This window comes from Pongo pygmaeus, chromosome 1 (genome assembly GCF_028885625.2).
Source record: "Pongo pygmaeus isolate AG05252 chromosome 1, NHGRI_mPonPyg2-v2.0_pri, whole genome shotgun sequence".
NCBI lineage: Eukaryota > Metazoa > Chordata > Mammalia > Primates > Hominidae > Pongo > Pongo pygmaeus.
Window position 1 is genome coordinate 98,548,510 of NC_072373.2, and position 18,108 is coordinate 98,566,617.

An 18,108-nucleotide genomic window follows, 5' to 3' on the forward strand; every position below is an offset into this window, starting at 1 on the left:
TTTTACTCCCTGCTCCTTTGGCCACCCTCCTGATGGATCCCTGTGGTACCAGGCAGATATGGGCTGCTTGGGGACCCAGTGAGCTCCCAGGGCCTTTCTGCTGCTTCCCCTACCCCTGTATTTCACTCAGCTTAGCTCTCTAACTTCACTGAGCTCCAGGTAAAGTCAGAAATTTCTCCTGCAAACAGACCAGCTTCTCCAGTAGGGGTGTGTGTTCAGGAGAGGAGGGTCCTTCTTTCCCACTTCCACAGTTGGGGCACTCACAGTATTTGGGATGTCTCCCGGTCCTGCAGGAGTAGTCCGCTTCCTTCAGAGGGTCTGTGGGTCCTCTCGGGATTGCTGGTTCTTGCAGTCAATCTCGAACTAAAATTCACAATGCAAGCCTCCACATGCTCAGCTAATATGATTTTGAAAAAAGTTGGAAAAAATCACTCTGCCCAATCCAACACATATTATGTTCCCACAATAATTAAGAATGATCACAAGGTCCCACAATAGGCTGTCTGCAAGCTGAAGAGGAAGGAGAGCCAGTCAGAGTCCCAAAACTGAAGAACCTGGAGTCCGATGTTCGAGGGCAGGAAGCATCCAGCATGGAAGAAAGATGTAGGTTGGGAGGCCAGGCTGTCTTTTCTTCCATAGAGTTTTTGAGACAGGTTCCCTGTATTCTTCCCACCAAGCCAGCATTGGAGCCAGCCCCTGTCAGCAGAAAGCTGGTTCTCCCATCATACTGTGACCTCCCTGTTTTGGTTTTATGGTTCAGTGTGTGTATTGTAGGTACATTAAATCTGAATGAATTGATAAGGGTGGCTGAAAGTAGAATGCCATGGAGTTAATTGCTTCTGTGATCCTACATGTTCCAAGGTATCTGCAGCAGTCCAAAAAGCCAGTTTTCCTTTCTGGTGTCTGTGGGCATACACTTTGTTCTGCTCCTCAGTAAGTCACACTTTGTCTTCCAGGTCCTCTAGGATCCCTGCAATGTTCCATTTGTTGCCTGGGCATTGGAGTAATAGCAGTGCTTGGTGCTACAGAAATAGATGGATGGAAGCTGTGGTTACTGTGACACCAAAAACTTGTCCCCTGAGCTCCCTACTCCTCTTTCTCCTATATTTTTTGGTAATTGGCTCTGTCATTCACCTCACTGCAGAATTCAGAATCCTGTTACTGGGTCTTGTATTTCTCTTTTTCCCTTACCCTCCTTATCCAAATAGTCACCAAGTTCTGCTTCATGCTCTCATGATTTCTCACCTGAGTTACCCTAGCAGCTTCCAAATAGGGCCTTCTGATTTCAATCTTGGACACTCCCACTGTATTTTATATTATGGAAAGATCTAAACATGTTACTCCCCATTTAAAATCCCTCAGAGAGCACTGCAGATACAATTCAAGCCAGTTAGCTTAGTGTTAAGGTTTTACATGCATTTCTGCAGCCATCTGCCCCTACTCTTGCACCCTAATAATGTCAAACTTCTTTTAGGCCTTAATTTCATCATCTGCAAAATGGGGATAATAAATAGTACCTACTTCATATGATTGTAATAAGGCCCCTCAAAACTGTTTCATGCCTCTTTTGCCCTCTGCATTAGGCTGTTCTCACATGGCTATAAAGAAATACCTGAGACTGCGTAATTTATAAAGAAAAGAAGTTTAATTGACTCACATTTCTACAGGCTGTACAGGAAGCATGATGGTGGCATCTGCTTGGCTGCTGGGGAGGTCTCAGAAAACTTACAGTCAGCCGGGCACAGTGGCTCACTCCTGTAATCCCAGCACTTGGGGAGGCCGAGGTGGGTGGATCACCTGAGGTCAGAAGTTCGAGACCAGCCTGACCAACATGGTGAAACCTCATCCCTACTAAAAATACAAAAATTAGCCGGGTGTGGTAGGGGAGCACTTGTAACTCCAGCTACTCAGGAGGCTGAGGCAAGAGAATCACTTGAACCCAGGAGGTGGAGGTTGCAGTGAGCCAAGATCGCGCCACTGCACTCCAACCTGGACAACAGAGTGGGACTCTGTCTCAAAAAAAAAAAAAAGGAAGCAAGAAAACTTACAGTCATGGCAGAAGGCAAAGCAGGAGCAGGCACTTCTCATGGACACAGCAAGAGCAAGAGTGCAAGGTGCAAGGTACTATACACTTTTAAACAACCAGACCTCATGAGAACTCACTATCATGAGGACAGTACCGAGGAGGATGGTGCATGAGAAATTCACCCTCATGATCCATTCACCTCCCACCAGGGCCCACCTCCAACCTTGGGGATTACATTTCAATATGAGATTTGAGCGGGAACACACATCCAAACTACATTCCAGTGTTTTTTTTTTGCCTGTAATACTTTTTCCAGCTGGCTAATTTCTGCTTATCTAATCAATATTCAAGTCAAAGGACCCCTTCCTGAACCCCTAATCCTAGATGAATACTTCTCTCTTATCCCCTAACTTCCTGTGCATAGCCACTGGAAGTGCTTTTAACGTGGAAGATAATGCCTGTTCTTAACCTCCATCTCCAGTGTGCTGGGCTTACCTGTGCTTAATTAAAGTCTGGAAAAAAAGAATGGAATCAGCAGACCTGAGCATAATCCTGGCTCTGTCAATAGCTCGCTGGGTGATGTTGAGCAAATCATTTTCCCTCTCTCAATCTCTCATTTTCCCAAGGAGGTTGGACCAGGTGATCCCTGAAATTCCCTTCCATTTTGAAGGGACAAGCTTATGGGGAGAAGAAAAGCAGCAAGATAATCTTAGAAATTGGGAGAATATGTTATGAAATAGAATGCACCTCCCATTACTTACTTTTCTTTTTCTTCTGTCTTTTAGAGGTCATTTTCTTCTGAGGAAGTCATTCTTAAGGACTATTCTGTCCCCAACACCAGCTGGAACAAGGACCTAAGACTGCTCTTTGACCAGTTTATGAAGAAATGTGAAGATGGCTCCTGGAAACGTTTGCCTTCATATAAACGTACACCTACTGAAAGGATTCAAGACTTCAAAACCCGTTTTCTTGGTAGAAACAGCCACTTTCCCATTAATATATCTGAGCATCAAATATAAAGCTAAGAACAGATTGAAGTACTAGTTACTACCTGAAAAAAAGAAAGAGTATAATGCAGCATTATGGTGCTATAGTCACCAGTTTTATAGACCAGCAATCACAATAAATTTTGCAGATTGGAGCGCATAAAGCCTGTTGTCAAGAATAAGACTGCTCCCACCCTGGCATTCTTATCACCATTAGCAAGAGTGAAGAAAGGGCCCCAGAGAGCTTCCACCCTCCTACAACTTCATCACCTCTCTGTCTTGAGGCTGTCATCTAATCTCATTTCACGCTTTATCCCATATCTGGCTATATCACCCTAAGAAGCTCAGAACACTCAGGTTACACCCACATCTCCCAGTATCTAAATCCCCAGGGCAACCCACCCAACACCCAAAACACACATATGGCAATTCCTATCCTTTTGTGTTTTTTTACTAATATACTTTTTTAGCATTATAATTTTATAGAAAAATTAGCCTAAAGTACAGAGAGTTCCCATATACCCTTTATCCCCTCCCCATCCCTAATTTCTCCTATTATTAACATCTCACATTACTGTGGTGTATTTGTTACAATTGATGAGCCAGTATTGATATATTATTCTTAATTAAGGTCCATAGTTTGTTTGTTTTAGGGTTCACTCTGTGTGTTATGTTTTCCGTGGGTTTTAACAACTGTATAATGACAGATATCTATCATTATAGTATATTGAATCATTCACAGATATTTTTGAGTTACTCGTTATCTTTTAATCATCTAAACACATCTTTAGGTGGTGGTTGGTTTTTTTTAACTGATTTTTAAGAAGGCCCTTGCGCCGGGCACCGTGGCTCATGCCTATAATCCCAGCACTTTGGGAGACTGAGGTGGACGGATCACTTGAGGTCAGGGGTTTAAGATCAGCCTGGCCAACATGGTGAAACCTCGTCTCTACTAAAAATACAAAAAAAATTAGTTGGGCATCATGGCGGGGACCTGTAATTCCAGCTACTTGGGAGGCTGAGGCAGAAGAATTACTTGAATCCAGGAGGCAGAGGTTGCAGTGAGCTGAGATCACGCCACTGCACTCCATCCTGGGTGACAGAGTGAGACTGTCTCCCCCCTACAAAAAAAAAAGAGAAAAAGAAGGCTCTCAATTTTGCCCAACAACCATACTTCATGTTTCCCTAGTTTATTCACTCTCCTCCCTTACTGGATGAGTATTTTCTGCCTTTTTCTTTCTTCTTATGCCTCTAATACTTTCCCTTCTCACCCTCAGTTGGTCTCGCTTCCTATCTCACTAAGAATTTCCAGTCTCCCATTGCCTCACATATCCTCCTCCCTGCGTCTGTGCCTAATGTTCTGCTTCTTCCTGCTGTGAGTGAACCATCCACACTCTTAGGGAGACCAAGCCTTCCATTTATGCACTGCATTCCATTTTCTTTGGCCTACTGAAGGACATCCATCTCTGCTAGATGTTTCTTATCAGCATATAAACATGCCACAACTGCATTCCTCTCTTCCCAGTCTCTCTGTTTTGTTTTGGGTTTTTTTGTTTGTTTGTTTGTTTTTCCAGTCTTGAGAGTGAGTCTCGCTGTGTCACTCAGGCTGGAATGCAGTGGCATGACCTCGGCTCACTGCAACCTCCTCCTCCCGGGTTCAAGTGATTCTCCCACCTCAACCTCTCAAGTAGCTGGGATTACAGGTGCATGCCACCACACCCGGCTTATTTTTGTATTTTTAGTAGAGACAGCATTTCACAATGTTGGCCTGGCTGGTCTCAAACTCCTGAATTCAAGTGATCTGCCCCACCTTGGCCTCCCAAAATGCTGGGATTACAGGCATGAGCCACTGTGCCCAGCCTGTCTTGAACCCACTCCCTCAAAATAGCTCTTGCCAAGGGTACCAGTGACCTTCATGTTGCTGAGTCCGCTAACCTCTCAGCTTTTGGCACAGCTGGTGACTCCTTTCTATTTGAACGTAACTTCCAGGACACCACATTCTCCACTTCACTGGTTCCTCCTTTTCAATTTCTTGGGCTGGTTCTTCCCCATCCTCAAACCCTTCATGTTGGGGTGCCCTCAAGTCTCAGTCATTAGTACTCCTCTCTTCTCCACACTCCATTGGTAATCTCATGCAGTCTCTCGGCTTTAGAGACCATCCAAAGGTTGACAACTTCTTAATTAAATGGTTGAAATTTAATGCCTGGGTTCAAATTCTGGTTCCACAATTTAAAGCTGTGCAACTTTGAGCAAGGCACTTTACCTTTCTGTGCCTCAGTTTCCTCATGGTAGATACTTTAGTATTTGCTGAAGGAATGAATAAAACAAAAATAAAACTAATCAAGAAAAATTATAGAGTTCTTAAGTTTCTTTGCAGAATCTCTGATATATCTCGAGGGAAGAATTATTCTGTTTTATAAATGAAGAGGAAAAATGTGTAGTTTGTATTACTTATTCTCTTCCAACTGTTAGCACATCACACAACTGACTGTCCTTACCCCAGCACAATCTGGCTTCTACCCTAACAGCTCTACTGAAATGTCTTCATTGAAGCCACTAGTGACAGAAGTGCCAAATTCAGTGTGCATTCTTCGGCACTTACTGTACTAGACCTCCCTGTCTCATTCTCATGGAAACATTTTCTTTTGGCTTTCATAAACCTTTCAGACCAATCTTCCCTCCTCCTTCTAATTGCTCCTTAAATGTCAGTGTTTTCCAGGGTTCCATTCCTACATTTTGCTCATTTCTTCATCCAACCCTCATTCGCTCTTGACTAAAATTTGACCCTCTCAGAATCAAGAGGAGTTTGAGGTCCTCTTTGCTACCCACACTTGTTTTCAAACCATTACTTCCCCTCATCTTAAAAAGCCCTCTGGGCTGGGCACAGTGGCTCAACACTTTGGGAGGCCAAAGTGGCAGATCACTTGAGGCCAGGAATTTGAGACCAGCCTGGGTGACAGAGCAAGATTCTGTCTAAAAAAATAAAAATAAAAAAAAAAACAAAACAAAAACACCTCTGTTTCTTTGAGTTTATACCATCTAACTTTGTCACCCTCCTCTTCTTCTCCTCCTTGTTGCTGTCATCTGTCAACCTCTCCCTCAGTGTTGAGTGTGGGGAAAAGAAAGAGAGATCAGATTGTTACTGTGTCTGTGCAGAAAGAAGTAGACATAGGAGACTCCATTTTGTTCATCTTGTGAGTCGACAGTGCTTGATTGCGGTGTCTCCGTCTCCGCGGAGATGCTTTTCTTTGCATCTCCGATGGGTTCATTGTAGAACTTCAAATGTCTAGTGGGTATCCAAACAGGAAGCTGATTTTCTCCTGGTGAAACACAAGCAAAACCTCTTCCCCACGTCACCACCTTCCTTATTTCCCATGTCTTATTTTTATCTTTCCACCAAATCAGTTTTCCTTCATGTGAGCTGTTCTTTTTACCAGTAAGATGTTGTTCTGCAGAAGTAGTAGTCTGATTTCTATAAATGTTTAAAAAATTTAAAGTATAGAGTGCTAGATTAAGTTGCATCTGAGGAGTGGTACGCTCCTTACTGTCTCCCCCTTCTTTTTGTTTAACTAATTGAGTTTTGAGTGTTCTGTTAGTTCTTTCAATTATGGCCTGTCCTTGGGAATTATAGGGAATTCCTGTTGTATGTGAAATTTTCCACTGATTTAAGAATTTTTGGAAAGCTTTACTACAATATCCTGGTCCATTGTCAGTTTTGATTTTTTCTGGAACTCCCATTATAGCAAAACAAGATAATAAATGTTTTTTAACATGGGAAGTACTTTCTCCTGTTTGGCAAGTTGCCCATATGAAATGTGAATAAGTATCAACTGTTACATGAACATATGACAATTTTCCAAATGAAGGTACATGCGTGACATCCATTTGCCATAATGCATTAGGACACAGACCTCTGGGATTAACTCCTGCCTCTTGAGTGGGCAGGTGTAAGACTTGGGTGCAATGTTGTATAATATCTTTTGCCTGTTTCCATGTGACATCAAATTTGTTTTTTAATCCTGCTGCATTTACATGAGTCAAAGCATGAAGTTCTTGTGCTTTTATGAATGCAGATGATACCAGTCAGTCAGCTTGTTCATTTGCTTTAGTCAAAGGCCATGGTAAGTTAGTGTGTGCTCGAATATGAGTAATATGAAATGGGAAATTTCTTTTTCTTACAGTTTGTTGTAATAAATTGAATAGCTGGTTTAACTGATCATCCATGCTATATTTGATTAGAGCTGTCTCAACATCCCTTGTAGCCTGTACTACATATGCAGAATCTGGTACAATCAAAATCTTGTAACACTGTAATGACTGCAACCAGCTCTGCTCTTTGAGCTGATTGATATGGAGTTTTGATTACTCGTTCTTTTGGCCCTGTGTAAGCCACTTTTCCATTGCTGGAACCATCAGTAAATACTGTTAGAGCATTTTCTAAAGGTTCCGGTCTGGTAATTTTAGGTAGAATTCAAGTAGTCAATTTTAAAAACTGGAAGATTTTTGTTTTTGGGTAATGATTATCAATAACTCCCACAAAATTAGCAAGACCAATCTGCCATGCGCCAGAATTGATAAAGGCTTGTCTAATTTGTTCCTTGGTTAAAGGGACAACTATTTTGTCTGGGTCATTTCCACATAATTTTATTATTCATAATGTTGTCTGACCAATTAATGTAGCTATTTGATCCAAGTACAATGTAAAAGTCTTAACTGTACTGTGAGGAAGGAATGACCACTCCACAAGATCAGTATTTTGAATAATGATGCCTGTTGGAGAATGTGCAGTAGCAAAAATCAGAAGTTGGAGTGGGGCTAAGGGATCTATTCTATTTATTTGCGCTGACTTTTTTCTTCCACTAATTTAATTTCTTTTGTTGCCTCTGGGGTTAACATTCTCTTACTATGTAAGTCTGAGTCTCCTCTTAAGATAAAGAACAAATTTGACATGGCATAAGTAGGAATGCCTAGAGTTGGCCGAATCCAATTAATATCTCCCAGCAATTTTTGAAAATCATTTAGTGTTTTTAATGTGTGTTTTCTTATTTCTATTTTTTGTGGCTTAATTTTTCTATTTTCTATCTGCATCCCTAAATAATGAAAAGGAGTAGAGGTTTGGATCTTATCAGATGCTATTGCCAGTCCTGCGTTGGCAATCTCTGCTTGCAGAAATGTATAACAGTCAATTTATCTCTCATTTCTGCAGCACATAAAGTATCATCAATATAATGAATGATATAACAGTCTGAAAACTTGTCTCTAACTTGTTGAAGAGCTCGACCTACAAAAGTCTGACAAATAGTTGGACTATTAAGCATTCTCTGAGGTAACACTTTCCACTGAAACCTGGTAGCTGGTTCTTTATTATTTATGGCTGGTATAGTAAAGGCAAATTTTTCGCAATCCTGCTCCGCCAGAGGGATGGTAAAAAAGCAGTCCTTTAGATCAACTATAATTAAAGACCAGTCTTTTGGGATCATGGCCGGAGAGGGCAACTCGGGTTGGAGAGGCCCCATGGGTTGAATTACGGCATTTACGGCCCTTAAGTCAGTTAACATATGCCATTTGCCAGATTTCTTCTGAATTACAAACACAGGAGAATTCCAAGGCAAGAATGAAGGCTCAATATGTCCCTTTTCTAACTGTTCATTTGCTAATAAATGTAAAGCCTCCAGTTTTTGTTTTGGTAGCAGCCACTGATTTACCCATACTGGTTTTTCTGTTTTTCAAGTTAATGATGTGGATTTAGGAGGCTCTACAGTGGCCGCCCCTAAAAAGGATACCCTATTCCTTCTCTTTCTTGATTTATTTTCGTCTCAATTGGAACTTTAATGCCATCTTCATTTTTTCCTAGTCCCTTTCCTGGTATATATCCCATCTTGGTCATGATTTTTTGACTCGTGGGGCTATATGATGGAGCGGGCATAGTGATTTCCGCACCCCATTGTTGTAATAAATCTCGACCCCACAGATTAAGAGGAATTGAAATAATCATTGGCTGAACAGTACTTTCTTGATTATCTGGCCCTAAACAATGTAAAATCTCAGTACTTTGATACACTTCTGAGGCTGTGCCTATGCCGACAAGTCCTGTAACAGCCTTTTGTTTAGGCCAATTTTTTGGCCACTGATTTAAAGCAATGATAGAGACATCTGCTCCAGTGTCTACTAACCCTTCAAACTGTTTTCCTTGAATAATGGCCTTACACACAGGTCTGTTCTCTGAGACCTGACTTGCCCAATATGCAGCCTTTCTGTCAGATCAGTGCTTCCAAACCCTCCTTTTCTTTTTATCTCACTATTTCCAACCTTATTCTAAGGCAGGAGTAATAATTGAGCAATCCTGTCTCCTGGACTGGCACTCCAAGGAATTGAAGAGCTAATAACAATTGAATTTCGCCTTTATAGTCTGAATCAACCACACCAGTATGAATTTGAACTCCCTTTAGATTTAGACTTGATCTTCCCAAGATTAGTCCTACAGTCCCCTCAGGCAGCGGGCCATATACCCCGTGGGGATTTTTTGTGGGGGCTCCCCTGGAAGCAGAGAGACTGCTTGTATAGTACATAAATCTACTGCTGCACTGCCGCAAGCGGGGGACAATTGTATTGTGGTAAATGGCTTATTCCCTGAGGTATTTGGGACAGTGGGGGTTGTTGTCCCTGAAAACCGTGAGGAACAAAGGGCTGAATTGGGAATGCCCCAGTTTGTTGTGGGGCCTGAGGCTGGCCCCTTTGCTCGTTTCCGGCAATGGTTGCCCATTTCTATCAAATTTAGAATGACATTGACTAGCCCAATGTTTTCCTCTTTTACATCTTGGACATAAGTCAGGTGGCTCTCTACGTGTTGTTTTAGTCGCTTGAATAGTTATATTCTGTTTATTTGAGACTGGGCAATTCTTTTTTAAATGACCAATTTGACCACAATTATAACATTTCCCTCCAAATGTTCTAACTTGTCCTCCTAAAACAACTCCCGCTATTGCTTGAGCCATAAGCGTAGCTTTATGCATAGCTCCTCTAATTCCATCACAGGCTTTTACATACTCTGAGATTACATCTGATCCTGTGGGAATCTTTCCTTTTAATGGCTTAATGGCTGATCGACACTCAGGATTGGCGTTTTCGTATGCCATCAACTCCACTATGACCTTACAGGCTTTTTCATTGGCAATTGACTTTTGAGCAACATCTTGGAGCCTTGCCACAAAATCAGGGTAGGGCTCTTTCGAACCTTGTCTTACTGTATTAAATGAGAGGCAGGCAGTTCCTGGGTCTTGGATTTTTTCCCAGGCTCTAAGGCAGATAGCTCTAACTTACTCAATGGCATCATTTTGCATTAATGCTTGTTGACTAATTGTGCTCCAATTTTGACCTGTTCCTAATAGCTGATCTGCACCTATGTTAACTGGAAGATTGGCAGCCCTATTTCTTCGGACCTGTTCTTGTGCCCCATCAATCCACCAAGTCTTAAATTGTAAAAATTGAGAGGGTGAGAGAGATGATTTTGCCAGAATCTCCCAATCATAAGGAATGAGTCTATGTCCATGAGCAATGGAATCTAATAATGTCCTCATATAAGGGGAGTTGGGTCCATACTGTTTTACTCCCTCTTTCATATCTTTTAGCATTTTTATCGAAAAAGACTTGTATCTGGCCTCAACTGTGAGAAGTTATCCCTCTTGGGCTCCTTCTCCAGGTGATATCGGTTCTAACACTACTGGGAATTGCCATGCCTCAGTATCTCCTTCCTTTCTTGACTTATCAATAATTTCATGTAACTCACTACCCTGTCTACTAGGTGGTGCTGTAGGATTAAGTCTCCTAGTGGGCGGCTGAGAGTATGGCACCCTGCCCTGTGGTGCTGGTAGCGTTCCTGGATATCCATGCTGACTTTCTGTGGGTGGCTGATACTGAAGTTTGGCCGGCGGCCAGTATTGATAAGCTACTGGCGGTTGGGTCTTATTTTCTCTAACCTGCGTTTGAGGTTGTAATGTTACGGGCATCTGACCCGCTGGAAGAGGACTTGGCCCTCGTGGTTTAGACTCTGATGGCCCCACTAATTCTGGACATTTTCCTTCTAATTTTAACGTTTCAGGATATATCACCTCCTGTAATTGATTGTAATCAACATTTTGTGTTGACTGAGCCATTACCGGCTCTGCTACATATTCGCAATGTAAACTTTCCGTTTCTTTTTGGGATTTTTTCCCTGTCTTTTCTTTACAACCTATTACACAGCTTCCGGGGCATCAGAAACTGAAACACTATCTTCTTCTGTTTGAAATGGTTCTAAAGCTGCTTTAATAATGGCCCAATCATTCCATACTGTAAGTGGAATGATATTACCCTTCCTACCTGCTTGTTTTAGTTCCTTGCCAATTCTTTTCCAATCTTTTAGATCTAAAGTTCTTTGTTCTGGGAACCATGCGCAAAATTGTTCTATTGTTTGAAATAGCTTGATTAGATTTTTTGTAGATACTCTAACTCCCCCTCTTTTTAAAAGAATTTTAATAAAGCTGAGATAAGAGGCATATTTACTTTTAGTTTTACTTTTAGTTTGCTCCATTGTCACCCTAGCTTCTTCCAAGCGCACGAGCTTACCGTAAGGCTGACTGTAGACGTACTCGGGATCTCTTGTCAACTTGTCCTCAATGACCACGCTTGAGCATACCTTCACCCTAGAGAAAAGCCCCCACGTTGGGCACCAGATGAAGGGGTGGGTTGCCCCTCCACACCTGTGGGTGTTTCTCATTAGGTGGAACGAGAGACTTGGAAAAGAAAAAGACATTGAGACAAAGTATAGAGAAAGAAAGAAGGGGACCCAGGGGGCCAGCATTCAGCATGTGGAGGATCCCGCCAGCCTCTGAGTTCCCTTAGTATTTATTCATCATTCTTGGGTGTTTCTCGGAGAGGGGGATGTGGCAGGGTCATAGGATAATAGTGGAGAGAAGTTCAGCAGATAAACACGTGAACAAAGGTCTCTGCATCATAGACAAGGTAAAGAATTAAGTGCTGTGCTTTAGATATGCATACACATAAACATCTCAATGCCTTACAGAGCAGCATTGTTGCCCGCATGTCCCACCTCCAGCCCTAAGGCGGTTTTCCCCTATCTCAGTAGATGGAACATACAATCGGGTTTTATAACAAGACATTCCATTGCCCAGGGACAGGCAGGAGACAGATGCCTTCCTCTTGTCTCAACTGCAAAGAGGCATGCCTTCCTCTTATACTAATCCTCCTCAGCACAGACCCTTTACGGGTGTCGGGCTGGGGGACAGTCAGGTCTTTCCCTTCCCACGAGGCCATATTTCAGACTATCACATGGGGAGAAACCTTGGACAATACCTGGCTTTCCTAGGCATAGGTCCCTGCAGCCTTCCGCAGTGTTTGTGTCCCTGGGTACTTGAGATTAGGGAGTGGTGATGACTCTTAACGAGCATGCTGCCTTCACACATCTGTTTAACAAAGCACATCTTTCACAGCCCTTAATCCATTTAACCCTGAGTTGACACAGCACATGTTTCAGAGAGCACGGGGTTGGGGGTAAGGTTATAGATTAACAGCATCTCAAGGCAGAAGAATTTTTCTTAGTACAGAACAAAATGGAGTCTCCTATGTCTACTTCTTTCTACACAGACACAGTAACAATCTGATCTGTCTTTCTTTTCCCCACAGTTGAGTATTTCAGCAGCTGGTCCGCTATCTACCCAACTCCATTCAGCATTCTCAGCAACTCGAGCATCCACACAGTGGCTCCTCAGTTTATGTGCTTCCTCATCACCTATGAACTTTTCTTATCCCCTAGCCCCAGCCACACACTCCCATGAACATCTCGAGCCTTATCTTCAGACAGTACACAGCCTCCAAATGCATACATTTAAACATCTCGTTTTCTGATGACAGCATTTTTCCTCTCAGCAGCTTACTTGTTCAAAGGCCCCTCAGAAACAATTGTTATTTCATTAAGACCTGAGTTCATTGAATCCTTTACTTTCTCATAGTCCCATAACCTTCATCTATCTGAACTTTTGTAGCCCACCTAACCTAGGAAAACCCCAGCCCTGGATAAATCCAACCATCTGCCATTTTTACTTTGAACTGGCTTTCACATAGTTAAGCACTTGCTAGAGAAAATCACCCCATCTAGCAGATAAGTTTGGTGATTGTGATTTTTGTAGTCTCATCTCCTGTCTCCATTCTTATCCTCCTCAAAGCCCTTCTTCCACTCAACTGTCAGAATGATTCAAACTGCAAATCTCATCATGTTACTCCAATGCTATTTTCAGTGCTATACGGTTTCTTAAAATACTGTTGCCTTTCAGACTTAAAAATGAATATGAAGCACCTAGGAATCTTGTTAAAATGCAAGTTCTGCTTCAGAAGGTCAGAGGTAGAACCTGAGATTCTGCATTTCCAACAAACTTCTTTCACCATCACAAAGGACAAATGCATCCTCTTGAGAGCAGTAGTTTTTGGTCTTTATTTTGAAATGACCTACATTTTAACTCAACCCGGACCTTATTTTTCTCATTTTTATGAAATAAGCTCAAGGTTTGCCAATCTAGACCAGAAATCTTGAACTCCTAAGTAAAACAATTATAATCGCTTAACACCTCTCTTATCCTGAAGTCCTGGAATGTCAGAGTTGGAAGAGATCTTAGAGCTCATTTTGTTTTATCTCTTCATTGTATGGATAAAGTGTGGTGCAAAAGAGTGAGTTCTAGGCCAGAGGTAGGCCAATAATTTAATTTTCCCAACTCATGGGCCAAGGTTCTTTCCACTGCACCATAATACTTATCCCCAATTTTAAGTTTCCTTGTCTGTCCTTCTAAACCATCAATTCACTCAACAACTGCTTAAGTGTATATAGTATGTGCACATCTGTGCCATTTGTTGGGTATGCAAAGTCTAAAAGACAGGGTGCCTGCCCTGGGATGCTCATGACCTAATTAAAAGGCATCCTTCCTGTCCTTCTCCCCACTTCTCCTGGATCTTCTCATCTGTATCCTTTTCCACGTTTGTAAATATAAATTCAATAGAAATAAAAGAAACAGTTTTATATATGGCAAATCATGATGAGCTATGAAAGAAAGGTGAGTAGGGGGATTAAATTTTAAAATAGATACAAAAGGATAAATGTACCATTTCTTGAGAGAAATGGCTTTCATCTTTATTTTGAAGGGACCTGTATTTTGATTTAATCCAGTTCCCCCAACTTGCTCACAATTGTGTAAGTGAAAAAAAACTGTGTCTAAACAAGTGCACTATTACTTACCCAGAGTATATGGTTCTGTTAACTAAGTGTTCTGTTTCTTTTTAAAGCCTGGTTAATGGCCGGGCACTGTGGCTCACACCTATAATCCCAGCACTTTGGGAGGCCGAGGCAGGTCGATCCCTGAGTTCGGGAGTTCAAGACCAGCCTGACCAACATGGAGAAACCCCGTCTCTACTAAAAATACAGAATTAGTCAGGCGTGGTGGTGGGCGCCTGTAATCCCAGCTACTCGGGAGGCTGAGGCAGGAGAATCGCTTGAATCCGGGAGGTGGAGGTTGCAGTGAGCTGAGATCACGCCATTGCACTACAGCCTGGGCAATAAGAGCGGAACTCTGTCCAAAAAAAAAAAAAAGAAAGAAAGAAAGAAGCCTGGTTACAACCCACAATCTGATTTCATGAACCCTAATGGTTCTAACTGCCAGTTTGGGGGGCTTAGACTCACAATCACATGAGTATTGGGCTGAACTGACCCTGTTGCTGATTCAGACTAAACTCATGTCTGCCAGGGAAACCTCCTTTCTGTTACATTTTTTATTTTCTGTAAATTGCATTTAAACCACAGTTCTTCCAAGAAGGATTTCCGTCGTTACCGTACCATTTTATTCAGTATATTGTTAGCATTTATATACTATATTCCTGATTGCCATGTGTGGGTACTTTGTTTTGATTTCATGTCTGTTTACTCTGTCCCCAGTTAGACTTAATTCCACAAGGGCAAAGATCCTATCTTCTGTTTCATTGAGACCCTCCCATTCCTTTCAATTTTGCACTCTGTGGACATTTGAGTCAATCATCTATTGACATGTGATTCTAGCAGGGTACAGGTGCTTGGCCCTGCCATGGCATTTCTCTTAACCTTGTTTCTCATTTGCCATCCACCTCATTTTCTATAGACCCAAAGCTTATGAAAGAAGAACAAATGTCACAGGCCCAGCTCTTCACCAGAAGCTTTGATGATGGCCTAGGCTTTGAATACGTGATGTTCTACAATGACGTTGAGAAAAGGATGGTTTGCTTATTTCAAGGAGGCCCTTACCTGGAAGGACCACCTGGGTAAGAATGATAGCCTGAAAGTGTGGATCTAAAAGATTTTTATCTTACACTGCCCCCATGTGTCCTGTACATGGACTACAATAAAGACTTTCAAATGGTCACATAGATGTATATTTATTGACATGGAAAGATGTTTATAATACATTATTAAAGGACTTCTTATCTATATTATTAATATTGATTAAATATTTATATATATGAGCATTATAATATTATAGGGCATAGGGCAATAGAGTATAATTTGAGAGCATATCATTAATGTGTTAACAGTGGCTTGTCACTGACTAGGTGGGTAGTATTATGGGTCCTAAATTTTTTTTCTTTTTTTTCATATTTGCATTACCTAAATTTCTAAACAATGAATATGTATAGTTTGTTTTGTTTTGTGAGACAAGGCCTTGCTGTGTTGCCCAGGCTGAAGTGCAGTGGCGTGATCATAGCTCACTGCAGCCTCGAACTCCTGGGCTCAAGCAGTCCTCTCACCTCAGTCTCCTGAGTAGCCAGAACTACCGGCACATGACACCACACTTGACTAATAGTAAAAACATAATATAAATTTTCTAAATTATATTTTAGCTTTTTGCTTGCTTGTGATCTGGTTACTATTAAGTTCTGGTTATTACAAATACTTAAGACTATACTATTATGCTGTGAACAAAACAAAGTTGGGGACATAGATAGTATTTGGCATTCAGTACACTGAACATGGGCTAAGTGGACCTTTCATAAGTAAATTGTGTGAAGATGCTTGGATAATTTCTCTCTTTTAAGAGGCTCTCTATCTTCAGAACTTCTGAAAACATTTCTCCTCCACTCCTGTTGTAACTAGATTCATTCATGGAGGTGCCATTGCAACTATGATTGATGCTACTGTTGGTATGTGTGCAATGATGGCTGGGGGAATTGTCATGACTGCCAATCTCAACATCAATTATAAAAGGTAAATTCACAGTAATTCTCTATTTATCCTTAGGTGTTGTTAAGTCAGGCTCCCAGTTACAGATCTTGACACCACAATTTGTGTTCAAGTGATTATTAAAGAAGTGCTTCCAGAGGAAACTAGCAAGGGAGTAGGGGAAGCAGGACAGGGAACATGAAGAAGTCAACCAAGGCTGAACTCTCAAAAGTCCAGCAAAGCATAGCTTTAGCTGGATCATACAAGGGAGCTCTAGAATGAAATTTATGCCTCAGAATTGTCTCTATCTCAGATGAGGGAGCTAAAGTCTTTATACTCTCGCATGTATCGGTCATAGGATCAGGGCCATCCCAGGGACCATAAATTTCCAAGTACTTCTAAGGGTCTCTGGGTTTGAGCAAAGCAGACTCTGGGGAAAATAACCAAAACGAGTGAAGAACGGATCTAAGGGGCTCTGGGTGGAGCACCAACATCTACTACATAACAAAATTTATTTTTTAAAAATTTAGCTGGGCCCAGCAGTGCACATCTGTAGTCCTAGCTTCTTGAGAGGATTGCTTGAGCCCAGGAGTTCAAGGCTACAGTGAGCTAGGATCATGCCACTGCACTCCAGGGTGGGCAACAGAACAAGACCCCAGCTGTAAAAAAAAACACACACACACACACACACAGACACACACAAAACACCAAGTCTTTTCAGTCCACAAGCACAGATGTCTTTTCATTTATTTGTGTCTTTAATTTTTTTCATCAATGTTTTGTAGTTTTCAGTGTATAAGACTTTTGCTCTTTGGTTAAGTTTATTCCGAAGTATTTTATTCTTTTTGATTTTTTTATTTTTAATTTTATTATTATTATTATTATTATTATTTTGAGACAAAGTCTCACCTTATTGCCCAGGCTGGAGTGTGGTGGCATGATCTCAGCTCATTGGAACATCCACTTCCCAGGTTCAAGCTATTCTCATGCCTCAGCCTCCCAAGTAGCTGGTATTACAGGCATGCACCACCACAGCTGGCTAATTTTTTGTATTTTCAGTAGAGACAGTGTTTCACTTTGTTGGCCAGGCTGATCTCAAACTCCTGGCCTCAAGTAATCCGCCTGCCTTGGCCTCCCAAAGTGCTGGGATTACAGACGTGAGTCACTGCACCTGGCCTTAATTGTTTTCTTAATTTCCTTTTTGGATTAGTCATTGTGTATAGAAATGCAACTGATTTTTCTGTGTTGATTTTACATCTTGCAGCTTTGCTGAATTTGTTTATTCATTCTAACAGGTTTTTGTGGAATCTTTAGGATTTTCTATATACAAAGTCATGTCATTTGTAAACAGATCTTTGTACTTCTTCCTTTCCAATTTGAATACCTTTGATTTCTTTTTCTTGCCTAATTGCTCTGGCTAGGACTTCTAGTACCATGTAGAATAGAAGTGGCAAAAGTGGGCATCCTTGTCTTGTTTCTGATCTTAATTGAAAAGGTTTTAGTCTTTTACCATTTAGCATGATGTTAGTTGTAGGGTTTTCATAAATAGCCTTTATTATGTTGAGAGAGTTTCTTTCTATTCCTAGTTGTGCCTTAGATTTTTAACCTTTAAACCCAGATTTTCATTTTACCTCCTTTTAATGATTTTAATAGCAATTACATTGATTCTAGAGATTAATTTGGGGAAAGTTGACATATTTACAGATGGTCAATATTTCATATTAGTTATGACTATAAATTAGATTCTAGAAATCTGAGTTTTCTTAACATGATAAAGAATATATTAAAAATTAAGTTTTTAATATTTTTCCATGTCCCATGTTTTTAAAAATATTTTTCCATGTTCAAATAAAGTTGAATAATGAAGT

General features: G+C 41.2%; 1 protein-coding gene across 4 annotated transcripts in view; it reads left to right on the forward strand.

The window, feature by feature from the left end:
* The window catches only part of THEM4 (thioesterase superfamily member 4), a 43,700-nt gene that overhangs the window by 11,688 nt on the left and 13,904 nt on the right, over positions 1-18,108 (forward strand). For 2 of the 4 annotated variants that reach the window (XM_054485176.2, XM_063650848.1), the window contains exons 1-4: positions 976-1,113; positions 2,812-2,998; positions 15,186-15,345; positions 16,175-16,285. In XM_054485176.2, the coding sequence (XP_054341151.1) occupies positions 976-1,113; positions 2,812-2,998; positions 15,186-15,345; positions 16,175-16,285 (596 nt within the window). Of the gene's footprint in view, positions 1-975; positions 1,114-2,811; positions 2,999-15,185; positions 15,346-16,174; positions 16,286-18,108 lie in introns of those variants that run through there. The other 2 variants (XM_054485184.2, XM_054485197.2) reach the window with 1 other exon arrangement.